This window comes from Typopeltis vanoorti, chromosome 9 (assembly GCF_054136105.1).
Source record: "Typopeltis vanoorti isolate ZY-2024b chromosome 9, IOZ_Tvanoo_1.0, whole genome shotgun sequence".
In the NCBI taxonomy this organism is placed as follows: Eukaryota; Metazoa; Arthropoda; class Arachnida; order Uropygi; family Thelyphonidae; genus Typopeltis; species Typopeltis vanoorti.
In genome coordinates this window covers 109,408,756-109,423,560 of record NC_143557.1, presented here as the reverse complement: position 1 = coordinate 109,423,560, position 14,805 = coordinate 109,408,756, and the positions used below count along the sequence as shown (strand labels likewise).

The following is a 14,805-nucleotide window of genomic DNA, read 5'->3' as shown; positions in this document are numbered from 1 at the left end:
CCAAGTGAGGTCTTATCACGGCCTCTTGTGGAGGGGTTACCAACCTTTCCTGGATGGTAACCACATAAAAAAAATAATAAAAATAAATATTTAAAAAAAAATACATGTAGATGTCTTTGCACACATTTGATGGGTTGAAATTGTTCTCTCCTCATAATCATTTCTATGATAATGCCCATTCCTGTCATTAATACAGTCACATGATATTGTCACTTTTACACTCATATTCTCACCATTCCTCCCAATATAATTTAGTTTCCCTGATTCTCTTTGTTAAGTCTCATACTAGTTATTAGTTTTTCAAGAATCTTGATACCAAATGCATTCAAGTGTAGTCTGTCTCTCTCTCTTATACTAATCTAATCTTCCCTCAAACTCACTCCACATATCTAAATACTCACATCCATTCCTTCTACACAGCCTATGCATCAAATCATTTGCCATAATAGCCCTTCTTCTTAATTCATTTTTATCATATTGAGTTAATATAATTAAGATTTTCACTTTCTCACTCTTCACTCTCACTTCTTCCAACAGCCCTTTCATGTCTTCTCTCATACTGAACTTATTGCTAGTTAAGTTGTTAGTGTCTATTACAATCTCGCTTACTTTTTTTTAATTTTTTTTCTGTTTTTCATTTTTGCTCTGGGAAAACTTGAAGTTATAATCCACTCATCAACAGCTTGTTTTATGATAGTCACCATACCAAATAATATCCTTCTTTTTACACTCAATGTTACTTACCTGATTTTCATTACTTACTAACTTACCTTCATAAATAAACTGTAAGTTATGAAGCCTTTAACATAATTAAATAATTGCTGCGCTAAATTTTGTAAATCAGCAATAAAAAGATAAGCTGTAAATAGTAAACCAAAAAAAATGTGAACCTAAGTAGGGGAACCTATGTCATGTTTAGCTACTTTGGCACAATTTTTAGTGAAAAATGATCAATAAATATCATCAAATTCCTGGTATGTACCCTTAAGAGGTGTACAAGATACAGTGACAGTACCACATGAAAAGTTTACATTATTACTAACATCTTAACAATTTTTCTCCAAAGTAGTCTTATCTGTCAGAACTCCAATATCGTCAGATCTCATATTTCAGTATTCTAAGGCACTTTTTAATTACATCAATCCATCTAGATCTTGGTCTTCCATTTGGCCAATAAATATGAAAATAGATAATAGAATGTGTAGGATTGATATGGCAGAAATTAACCAAAATGAGCTAGTAGTATATGTAAGTAATATATACAACGTATGTATTGAGGAGTTTGAATTGAAAAAAAACACTTGATTAGGGACTGAAAGCCAATATAAGTGTCCCGAGGAAAAATCCAGATGCCAACAGTGATAGATCCCATTAATAATGAAGATGTCAAAAAAAAGAACTTAGTATTATTAATAATCAGACAAGTAGTGCTAAATTAATATTAATATGGTAACTTAAACAGAAAGGGAAATTTAAAAAATTAGCAGTACTGTGTTTGAAGGCTGGAAAAATACCCAGAGAATAGATCAATATTCAAATTGTATTCAGTTAGTGTATTAGAGGATAATAGCAAGAGCTAATCAGAGAACTGGCAGATAATTGTCCAAAAAAATTGAGATGTCTAACTTCAAACTACCAACCAGTTGCCATCATTTCAGTCCTCTCCAAAATAATGGAGAAAGTCATCAACAGTCAACTTCTCCACTACCTAGAGTCCCACCAGTTAATTAGCAGCAACCAGTATGGATTCCACAAACCTAGATCCACAGCTGTTGTATTAGCCTACATCACATGCCATCAAAAGGTTCAGAGAAACGTGCTGTCGCTCTTGACATTTCTAGAGCTTTTGATCATGTCTGGCATTGAGACTATTAAGCAAATTGTCATCCTTTGACCTACATGCCACCCTCTGTAATTGGGTAGCCAGCTTTCTCTCTGGTTATTCACTGTGTGATGATGGAGATGGCTTCCTCTCTCTCTCTCTCCCCTCAAGCTCTGCCACCAATGCAGAAGTGCCTCAGGGCTTTATTCTATCGCCTACTCTCTATCTCCTAAAGATAAATAATCTACTCTCAGTCACCATTAATGCTATCCACAGCTTTGCCAATGAGTACACTTCATTCATCCTGCTCCTTCAACAAATTATGCAGTGCTCAGACTTCCCAATCTTCAAGATCATATGCAACCGGTGCCTTAAACACCATATCTCCATACCATTCTTCAACTGGGCAAGGATAACCTGGTCATTTTCATTGTCACCAAAACAATCTTGCCTTTTCTATTGCAAGAGGAATTTCATATCACTTACCTTTACTATCAGTAATATAAAAATTGCTAGATAGGTTCAGATCTCTCTCTCTACTTGATGCTAATCCAACAAAGAGAAATCTAAGCATTCTCTTCCACTCAAGATGCTATTTTTCACCCACCCGCCCACCTGCTAACTCCCAAATCTACCCATCCTTAGAATACCGCTCGCATGTTTGAGGTGGTGTATCTCAAGCCACCCCCATCCCCCCAAAAAATGCTGTGCAATGAAGAGCTCTATAACTCTTCCATATTCTCTACTTAATTGGGGAAAAAACCCATCATTTCTTCAATTTCTGTTGGTCTGTTAAAACAAGATCAGTAGCTTCCCAACATTTTTTACAGTATGACTGCAAACACATTGAACCTGCTCCACAAAAATGAACAAATGTATTATTATTATTGCTGCACAGACATGGGAGGCCCAAACTATCAACACAATACTTATCTTACCTCTCCGTGAAACCATTAACAGACAAAGCACTTACAACTGACTCAAGCAGCTCATTCCCTTACCCAACCTTACCTAACTACACTCTTACCCAACTTCCAGAAATGACCTCTTGTTCTTCTCCCTAGCCAACTGTTGAAACATTTCCCCTGCATCTTAAGAGAAAAATTCTTGTGAAGAATGGCTGCAATCTATAAACTATTAATAATAATCTTTAAAAAAAAAAAAATGTCTCTGCAAACATACAAAGTAACATGAATTATAAAAGTGTAGTTACTTTACTACACATCAAAAATATCACAGATAAAAAAGCCAGCATACTAAAAGTGTGACCTTAGTTTCCTTTGCACCTTTAAAAAAATCTCCATGATACTTAGGTCACAGAAACAACATTGTTTGCTTCTCAAGAAGTTATGTATTTATACAGTATTCTGTGCATGCAGCATGTGTTATTGTCTGAGATGGATGTTCAGAAGATATTCACATGAAAGAACATATCTTGAACACTGAGTATATATATATATATAAAGCACACAAATCAAGATTGGTTTATCACAGAAGAAGAGCTGAGAGTTTTGATCCCTGTAAAAGTATTAGAAAGACTGTTCCAAAGAGCAAGGGGTATAAGAAATGAAGGAGAAGTTGGTTCAATAAGTTTGGAGCTGAATTTAAGGAAAGTGACAAAATGGTATTGGCTACTTTAGTGGAAAACATCAGTAATATGGGAACTAACAAAAAAATGCTGTATATTGAATTTGATAGCTATATTCATAAGTTTAAAGAAGCCTCTGAAATGACACGATTAACACAGTACAACAAAAATTGTCTTATGCTAAACCAGCCGTGGTTAGCTTACATAAAAGACCTAAAATATATAGAGGTAGGTTATGATAGATGTGGTTAGCTTACATAAAAGAACCTAAAATATATAGAGGTAGGTTATGATAGATGTGGTTAGCTTACATAAAAGACCTAAAATATATAGAGGTAGGTTATGATAGATGTTACACAGCATAGATTACTAATGAAGCCTCTGTGGGATATCACAACACGGTATGCACTCTTGGTTTAACACAATTCCATTAATGTTAGTGATATATTTAAAATCATTCTGCTCCTGTATGTATCAAATTGCTATATATATCATCATCAAATTCCTGCCATGTACCCTCAAGGGGTGTACAGGATATTATTGTACTACATGAAAAATTTACATCATTACTAACTTCATATCTACAATTTACCTCCAAATTAATCTGTTACTTGTCAAGATTCCAACATTATCAGATCTTATTTTTCTATCATCTAAGGCACTTTGTACAGTATCAATCCACCTATATCTTGGTCTTCCTCTGGGTCATTTTCCTGCCAACCTGGCAGAGAACACTTGTTTTGCTAATCTTTCCTCTCCCATTCTGTTTAAGTGACTGTTCCACCTTAGATTAGCTCTGCTAACACATTCCTGGATGCTGACAATGTCAAGTTCTTTCCTAATATCCTCATTTTTAATATGATATTGCCATCGATGCCATCTGTTCATGCCTCTTAATCTTTCTCAGGACTATCATATCTGCAGTCTCTAGTCTTGGATCAAGTGTTTTACTTCTGACCCAGCTCTCAGATCCATAAGTTAAAATTGGTTTGAACACTGTCTTGTATACAGTTAATTTAGTGTTCTGACTAATTTCTTTCTTATTCCATATGAATTTATTCAGTTGACTTCCTACCATACCAGCTTTGTTGATTCTGTTGTCTATTTCCATATTTAATTTACCATCTTCACTAAAAATCGTGCCTAAGTAGCTGAAATGTTTTACTTGTTCAACAGGTTCATCGTTCACAACGCAGTTGACATTTTCAACGATTCTGCCTATTTTCATTGTCTTTATCTTTTTATTGCTGACCTTCATACCATATCTATTACAACAATTATTCAATTTAGTCAAGGAATCTTGCAGACTTGTAGCAGATTATTTAGAAGTATAACATCATCTGCATAAAGCAAAGAGCTGACATTAACATCTCCAATTTTGATATCATGTTTAATACCACTTTCCTTCATAATGTGATCCATATAGATAATGAAATACAAAGGAGATAATGTACATCCTTGTCTCACACCAGATTTCACATTAAGCCATCTTCCTGTACTTCCTTCAATTCTAACTGCTGACTTACAACTCAAATAAACACTAAGTATTGCTATATATATATAAACCAAAATACAAAATGATGGTACAACATGACAGAATTTCATGCCAGCTGGGGCGTAGCCTGGTTAAACAAGATCCCCGTTGTTTTTGCAAGGGAACTAGGGAAAACAGTGAAAAGTCAGCCACTGCAACAAATCTGAAAACACACCCCTCCTCAACATCACCAGAGTTCAAGATTGGTACTATCAACATAAGAAGTCTGAATGATAAAGAAATGGAGCTAGCTCAGGAATTAGATATGTACCAGATCGACATAATAGGGTTGACTGAAACAAAAAAAGACAAAAACTGGTCAGATATTTCTGAGCAATAATTACAAAATGTTATATTCAGGCAATGACAGTCGAGGAAGAGAAGGAATAGCCATAGTATTCAACACTAAATATGAGGCTAATCTTCTTGAATGGCAGGCAGTCTCAAGTAGGGTGATGTGAGCAAATATCAGAATGGGGAAATGGACAATGAGGCAAGGAATTTGTGCCTATGGTCCCACAGAAGGTTCTACTAAGGTAGAAGTGGAGGAATTTTTTGAGGCTTTAGAGAAAGCAACTGACACAATGAAAAAGGAAAAGTTGGTACTTGTTGGGGGATCTAAATAGAAGAGTAGGAAATGATTGTCAGACCTACAAAAATATATTGGGAAAATTTGGAGAAAAGAGCAAAGCTAATAATAATGGCAAATATCTGTTGGATTTCTGCTCAGGACATGGACTGGTTATTACTAATACCATGTTCCAACATAAAAATGTGCACAAATTCACATGGAGAGAAGAGACAAAGAATAAGAAAAAAAGCCTCATTGACTATGTTATTGTTGATAGCACCAGAATGCACAGAGGATTTGAAATTGGAAGTGATCACTATTTAGTCTTGAGCAGGATAAAACTAAATTTCATTTTGAAAAGAAAAACATGTAAGAAAGTTTTAAAGCGAATAAAAGTTGAGCAGCTCCCAGATGTGAACTGTAGATCATAGGTGGCCAACATCAGGCACACGGGCCGCATGCAGCCCACAAAGTGATTTTGTGCGGCCCGTGGGAGAACAAAAACTATATTAAATTATATGTATTATCAATTTAGCTATTAGTTTTGACTGCAGATTTTCTCATTTATATACTAGTTATATTCATTATTTCTGATGACAGAAACAATTTATATTCTCAACACGGAATCAAAATTGCTTTAAAAAGATTACTCAATTTATAAAATATACTGTTTCTCTGTGCGAGTTGTAGTAGTGGGAGTGGTAGATTTCTATGTGCTCCAGAATAATGCATCACTTAATATCACTTGCTCTGCTTTGGTTACAGTGATCAATTTCAGAGACTCAGCTTCAAGTATTTTATATTGTTCTCCCAGTAGTAAAATGATTTAACAAATATAGTAATTCAATACATATAACTATTGCCTTGAAAAAAAATTCAAAGTTTATTTAAGTTCTGTCTAAAAGTGTGCGGCCCATGACGCAACCACTCATCATATATTGGCCCTCGAATAGAATGAAGTTGGACATGCCTGCTGTAGACTGAAATACACAAACATTATTCAAGAAAAAAAGAAAGAGATTGAGACCAGGAAGCAAACCTTGGAGATTCAGTGGCAAGCCTTGAAGAAAATTCTGACTGATTCAGCCAGAGAGGCATCTGATGAGGTTGCCTGCAAGGATATAGAAAAATCAGAACTCCTTGGTAGACACAGGAAGTTAGAGGCAGTGAAGGAAAAGAAGAAAGCATATCAAAAGTTCTTGGCAAATAAGTCAGCTTGTGCTCTTAGAGAATACAGAGACAAATGCAAGAATGCTAAACACTGTGTAAAACTAGCTAAACAAAAGTCACATGGAGGACTTTGGCAAGAATATAGAAAATAAATATCAAGAAGGTGGCAAAATATTCTGGAGGTTGGTGAAGAAGCTCAGAAATGGAGGAAAGAGTGCTATAGAAGGAATTAGAGATGATAAAGGTAACATGAAAACTGGAGAAAAAGATATCCTTGATGTATGGAGCAATTATTTATTAGGAAAGAACTTGAGATTGTCAGCATCCAGGAATACGTTAGCAGAGCTCATCTCAGGTGGTATGGTCACCCAAACAGAATGGGCGACGAAAGATTAGCAAAACAAATGTTCTCTGCCAGGTTGGCAGGAAAACGACCCTGAGGAATACCAAGATATAGGTGGTTTGATATGGTAAAAAGTGCCTTAGACAATAGAAATTTAAGATGTGATAATGTTGGAGTCTTTACAAGTAACAGGCTGATTTGGAGGAAAATTATAGATATGAAGTTAGTAATTATGTAAATTTTTCATGTAGCACTATCATATCCTGCACCCCTTGAAGGTACATGGCAGGAATTTGATGATATATATATATATATGTAGAAAGTATTTTACCTTGGGTATAATAAATGTTAAAGATACCAAACTATTTTAAACCTGGTTTTATCCCATTTCCCAAGTAAGCAAACAGATAAACAAGTCAAGTTTGCACCTGCAAGTGTTGCAAGTCTAGCTGACCCTGCACGTAATGCAAGATATCTGCCCTCCACACAAGTCGTCCTAAGACCTGTCACAAAGTAGTGCTATTTTTGGGCAAGTGGTTAGAGAGAGAGAGAAGAAAGGAGTTCTTTGATGTGTCTTCATGTTAAGAAAAAAAGATTCTTTTGGAAGGCAGATGCTAATTTTGAATTAATGTAATGAACTAACATTTTGAACTGATTGTATGAGTGAATTTTTAAACTCCAAAGGAAGGTAACAAAGGACTTCTTTGTTGTTATTTTGTTGGAAGTTTTTCCACTTGGTTGTACTATAAATTAAAGATATTATATACAGTACTTGGTTTGATCCTTTATCAAAGTGTAATCACAAAAGTTTGCACCTGAACTATTTTCAGGACTGGGGCAACTCGTATAAAGAAGCTAATGACTTCTTTATTAGCTTTATACGAGTTGCTCTAGTCCTGAAAATAGTTCGGGTGCAAATGTATTTGCTTACACTTGGATAAAGGACTAAACCAAGTATATAATTTCTTGGTATCTTTAATTTATTGTTGTTATTTTGTTTGTTTGTCAAATGTTAAATTAAATTTTTATTTTATTTTAATTCATAGTTTTTAATTTAAAAAATTAAAAATTCTTAATTAGCTTTTATGCAAATATTTGCATACTTTGTTTGGCATTGTTAATACTGTTATGAAATAAGTAATGAATATTTGCATACTTTATGTTCTTTCTAAAATAAAAATAATGAATGAATTTTGATTATTATCCAAGGGGAAACTGATATTCTCTTTTAGATGAATAAATAAATACTGAAAACAAAACAATGCTCGATCCTTAGTTGCATTAAAATTTTGGCAGCTCCAATTATAATTTTTTTGTTACTCGATTTTGGAAAGCCATGAATTAGAAGAAATTTATTTCACTCCTTTTGACATCAGCCACATACTTTAATAGATAATAATAACAGTAAATAGTAGTGTGTTAATGTTATAGCTGTTCTCAATTTTTAAATGAAAACACTTCTTGATCTTGTCTGTCTAAAGGTATCCTTACCTCATTCAATTATCTCTAACTGAACAAGTTATTCTGTATTTCTCTCTCTATATATACCTCTTACAAACAAATCAGTAGCAATGATTCGTCTCAGAGTTGTTACCATACACAATGTCATCTGACTAACCTGCTTCTCTCACAAATTCACAGCTGATAGAGATGCTGAGGTATTTGCTCACAGCAGAGATCTTGTGCAATTATACATGTAATGACCATCATTCTGCTCACACTGAGCCTACACTGCATCTTGCAACAGTTACAGTAAACCTTCAAGAAATCTAAATCTGATTTTGAAAAGGTCAATTTAGAAAACTTACTATTTGTACAAACAGCAGTTGAGTCTTCTGTTCCTTTTCCAGGACTACCAGGCACAACTTCTTCTCTTTCATGCTCATCACAATGAGCATGAACATTGTAATCACAATGAACATTGTAACATTGCCTAAAATTAAGACAGAACCTTCTGTTACTTCTCACCAACTCTAGTAGAGACAACATGACAGATTACCTCCCACATTACCAAAAAATCATTCCATGTCTTCTTCACTAGTCTTTCATCAGGAAGACATTGGAAGAATTCTGAATACCTTGGACAAGTCATCTGGTCTTCTAACCTATCCTATATAATCATTTCAGTCATTCCTGCTTGCCTACAGCTGCCCTGTACATAAAAAGAAGCCCATATTTAGCCCATTCCAAAATAAAGGGGGTGGGGTGATCACCAGACTAAATATTCAGTCATCAGCCCATCATCCAGTTCTCTCAAAAATCATGGAGAAGTTCTTCAAATGCCAACTTTTTCACTGCCTGAAGGTGTCCACCAGCAATATGGACTTCACAACTTCCAGAAGTCATAAAAGAATGATCCTACATGACATTTGGAAGTCATTAATTAACATGTAACATTAAAGAGCTGTCCTATGCCAGCAATCACATACAGTGTTTATACAACAATGGAGAGACTGCATTAACATGCCTAATAATAAATTAAGTTTAAGGGAGATGGTAAATCCCGTATTATTCTGCAGCCGGGTATGAAACTCGGATCAAAATCCATCGAAATCTTAGAGTTTCGTGCCGAAAAACTATCGGCGAGCCCAAGTGTAAGTAATCGCTTGGGTAGTACAACACCAGGGCAACTCGGAGCAAAGGTGGAGCAAGCTCCGTCACTATCCTTAATATTCTCTCATAATGTAAAACGCAGCTCCTATGAGATGTATTACTGTTTTACATTATGAGAAGAGGTCACTACCCAGACCGGTTTCAACCCTTTTTGAGGTCTCATCAGTGAGTAGGTAGACCTGGAATATCAAGGTTTTAAGTGGACCGAACTTACATATACCTCTACTAACGAATTGCTAAACTGGTGTACTTATATATTGTTATTACTACGATAACAAGTCAAAAGGCTATTTTACTGGCGACATAAGTTAAATTTAAGGGAGATGATAAATCCCGTATTATTCTACAGCCGGGTACGAAACTCTGATCGAAATCCTAGAGTTTCATGCCGAAAAAACTATTGGCATTATGAGAGAATATTAAGGATAGTGATGGAGCTTGCTCCACCTTTGCTCTGAGTTGCCCTGGTGTTGTACTACCCAAGTGATTACTTACACTTGGGCTCGCCGATAGTTTTTTCGGCATGAAACTCTAGGATTTCGATCCGAGTTTCGTACCCGGCTGTAGAATAATACAGGATTTACCATCTCCCTTAAACTTAACTTATATCGCCGGTAAAGTAGCCTTTTGGCTTGTTATTGTAGTAATAACAATGCCTGATAATACTCATGATTAGACTGTAGTTCCAGTCTTTTCAACTTATAGATATTAACTGCTGTTGGGAATGTGTAATTTTTTGTCATTTTTTTTTTATTTATGTTAAGCTACCTCCCAATGATGCTGTTAGCCATATAGACAGTGAAACATGTGAAGGAAATGTATCTAGTATAAGTACTCGTTTGTACATGAGTTAAAAACGTGGCATTTATCAATCAAACAAATCTACTCATAGTGAATCACAAAAAATATATTGTCTTGACAAGAGAGACCTTCTTACAAATTTAATCGCCATCATGTGATCTGGTTGACAGTTTTATCTGTGATTTATTGCCTGTCCAGTTCATGAGTTCTAGCTCACAACTTCATGCTAATTTGCAATTTACTCAAATCGTTTTAGAGTTTGAGATCATCTGGATCTGAAAATCAAGACCTACTCCTTGGTCAAGAAGATATCTCCCTTCTTGGAGTGATAGTAGCTGCAAGTTTCTTCTGGCATAAACACATGGCATTCTGTATTTTGTTTGATTACTATGTGGATGTTATGTCAATTTTAAAAACAAACTTTGAGATTCAGCCAAAAAAAGAATTTCTTTGTTAATGAGAATCCCACCTACAAAAAGTTGTAAATCTATAGTTATCTGAAAACTCTGTTCAAATAAAATTAACATTTTTATATTAAAAAAAAAAAAAAATTAACCTTATTTAAATGAAGGAAAGATACTGTCCAGAAAGAAAAAAATAAGGTTCAAAAATTTTAAAAGTTTTAAACGTAATCAGTTACTTAAGGTAACTCTTGCTGAAGGTAGAAATGTTTGCTTATTTAGTATATAAGAAGTGAATGATATACAATTTCAATAAATCATGTGTTTTTAGAGTTTGAAATTTTTGAGATGTTTGTCTTTTTATGCTTTCTCTTTTTTGTTGTAGGTAATGTCAGCTGAAACTGTTGAAGAATTACTGCGACAAGTTGCAAGTTCACCTGCTCGAAATTATTTTATTGTAGTTGCACTAGGAGTTTTAGGAGTTATCTTTATTGGAGGACTGTTTTGTGGACGAGTAACTAAACGAGTACCAGTGTCTATGAAAAATAAGTGAAGTAGATGTCATATATTTCTCCTTGTACAGTACCTACTCTCATCATCATCATCAAAAGAATCTTCCACTGTAATTTATGGTGGGATCAAGTTTTCCACTGTAAATTTTTGTATCATATGTGTTTTCTTTCCCACCTTTTCTTTTCCTTTTTTTTTATTATTGAAGATGTGTGTTTAGATAAGTAAAAAAAAGTATAGGTTCCTGTTTGAACCGATAAAAAAAAAAAAAAAACAACTGGCATTTACGTACGATATGTAAATCTTTGTTAGATAACTTTTTATATTATAAAATTAAGTTAAAATAACAGTTTGGTACATGGATTGTGGGGGGACTCTTCATTTGTGAACTTTCAGTTACTTTATTTGTGCAATCTTTGTATAGTGATTTTTTAAGCAAATGATTCATTATTCTAAAATCAACTTCTGTAATTATGTGTAGAGAGAGAGATAATTAAATTGCTAAGTATATATTTATATAACATTTTAAGAAAATTTGAGATGACATTACTAAAATTTGCCAGTTTTATATTTGATCAGTGATGGGGATATTTCAGCTAGATGTAAATAAATATAAAAATATAATATCAGAATTGTACTGATCATATATATTTGCATGACAGCTACTTTTCAATTCTGATTAAGAGATTAGTATTTCTTTATGCTATACCATCTGTGGCTTGCTCTAATTGATGTTATTTGGTATTAAAATCTTTGGCACAAAAGAATTAAAATTTGCTTACACTAAAAAATTATTCAATTGATGTTTTGAAGTATGGGAATAATTTTTTCCTCTTTTAAAACTGTGTTAAATATAATCCTACATACTGCCCCTCATTAACAGATCATTTTTTTCCACCAACCTAGGTGATGGTCAATATTTAAGTACATAATTAGTAAATTGATTTAAGACCACTATCTTTTTGTTTTTCATTGTGTAAAAGTATTTCTTTGAGCTCTTAGGAGCTGATTTGCAGTAGAATATCTGAGTTTTTGTGAACTGTTGATGTCATTTTTGTAATATTGTATATACTGCAGAATGAAATTTATTTTATATTTGTTTTGTTAAAGTGAAGTTTTTAAAAGGTGCACTTGGTCTACAATATAATTCTAAATCTCTTTTTTTAAACCTTCCTAAACAACAATAGACTGATATTCAGAATACTAGAATTTTGTTTTTTTTTGCTTAATGTTCCTTCTTGTATTGCTAACATCTTACTGACCAATTTATTTAGCAGTATTCTATAAGAAATTGGTTACAGAATCATAATAAAATAATATGACTTTATTTATAATTTACAGTAATTCAAAATCCATTTTAATAAAGTATTTCGTGTGCATATATTTGTACCAAAAACATTGGGATCATACATTTCTGAATAGTGTTTTTTTTTGTTTTGTTTTATTTTAATAGAGCAACCATCATAAACTAAAGAGTTATTTATATAGAGAGGCTTTACTAACTTTCATACCTGTAGTAGGATTTGAATCCACTGCTGTTCAGTCACAGAATGGTGGCTATGCCAACTCTTACCACCACCACGACTGAGTTGGAGGAAAAATGAAATGCAATGCACAGATGAGCTTAAAGACATTTACAGTCTTATATATACAATCCCATCAATATATTGCTTATACTGTAACTGACAGATCTGATTTAACTTGTTTTGGAAGATTTCAAAAATAGTCTGCTCCAAAAATCTTTTTGAAAAGAGAAAAATAACCCTCAGTGTACTATAGTTTTGAATTGATTGTAGTAATCCATTTCTGTTTATTCATTACTAACACATTCATTCCAGCAAAATTATATGCAAGTCTACAAGATAGCATGAATTGCATGAGTCCTGATGCATTTTGAAATTACTTGTCTGCTTATTCCCACTATGTGGGAACATTACTATGTCATACTTCCTGCCTCTGTAGATAAGTCATAGTTGATATATGAAGTTTTAGAAAGAAATATAACTCCTCTGCTTCCCACATCAGCTACAACTTTAGTGTAAATTAGTTAAGCAGTTTTTATATGTAATTATGAATAGAAAGGAAATAGAATTGTGTTTTATGTAAAAGTTTTCTGTTTCTTTCTTGAGTAGCTGCATTTTTAATTTCACAACAACTACAGTGAGTCATTTGATCTGGAACCATTCACTTGAATCATTGTAAGCTGCACACTTGTATGGTCAAGCAATAAACCATTAGATGCCAAATAAATATTATTAAGTCATAAGACAACTAATGTTGTCATCCAGTTTGCATATTATTTTGGGAATAGTGTGTGTGGATAGTAAAATAAAGTGGTGGTGGGGGGAAGACTTTTACTCTCTTATGATGAGAGTAAGCAGAGATTTTTTCTTTTGAGATTCAAACAAGCTACAGTTGGCACATGAAGCATATTTGTTGTGTTGTATATATGTAGCTATTGATATAGAAATGAAATAAACGTGTTGTATGTAAAGGACAATTTCCTTTCTTTATATTAAAACCACAAAGTAATTTTTTTTTTTTTTTTTTGTGTGTAATGCTTGCACTTCAAAAATTTGCAGTTTTAGTTGTGTTTTGTAATTCTGTCTACTCATTTTAGAAACCTGAAATATTTTGGTTTCAATTTGCTCTAGGTTGAACAACATTGAAACTGTTTAAATGCATAAGCTGCTATTGATTTGTTGTATGTGGTTTTAAATTTATTGTTTTTATCTGCATCATGGGAAATTTTAATAGTATTCTCTTTTGTGTTTACAATTTTTTTTTTTGTTTTACAATTTTTCTTTGTCCAATCTTCCATTTCTCATACTTTTATTCTTTTGGATCCAAATTATAAGTTGTTGTTTTTTGAACTCTAGTATAACAAGAGTTTTACTGGAGCTAGATGTCTTGCAAATGATCCAGAAATTCAAAAAAACTCAAGACTTCCCTTGCAGTTGTGGTGTCCTATTTTACAGCTTTCAGATAAATAATATGTCACATGGTCAAATAGATGGATGCATTTTTTGCACAATGTTTTTAATCATGATTTCACTGGTCCTTCTGTCTTACACATCCTTTTTGATGGTACATGTAGATGATTCTTTTTAATTGCAAGCATACTTGCAGGTCATTAGAACAGATCAGTTAGGTTGATTAATGACCTCTCTCTCGAACCAGTTTTTGTTGCATGCAATTTCTACAGATACTTCCATTATCTTTGTTCATCTGAACTGGCATTGGTAATTCTTCCACCTTCTTATAAATCTGTTGAGATATGCACTAATAAGCCATCCATTCACAATTCATTCCCCAACATTCTTTAGAACAGCCATCCTTGATATGTTTCCTAAACATACAATCTACAGGTTTTTAAAGCTACTGTTAGCAGATTTCTTCTTTTTCTTTCCCCTTCAACCTTCTGCTTCTCTACAGGATTTTGTGAACTCTAA

At 33.6% G+C, this 14,805-nt stretch overlaps 1 protein-coding gene across 1 annotated transcript in view; it reads left to right on the top strand.

Annotated features, from left to right (window-relative positions):
• The window catches only part of Glg1 (Golgi apparatus protein 1), a 285,095-nt gene extending 271,634 nt beyond the window's left edge, over window positions 1-13,461 (top strand). Inside the window, exon 23 of the mRNA XM_090398148.1 lies at window positions 11,229-13,461. Within this exon, the coding sequence (XP_090254274.1) occupies window positions 11,229-11,396 (168 nt within the window). The 3' untranslated portion in view covers window positions 11,397-13,461. The remainder of the gene's footprint in view (window positions 1-11,228) is intronic.
• The last annotated feature ends 1,344 nt before the right edge of the window (window positions 13,462-14,805 follow it).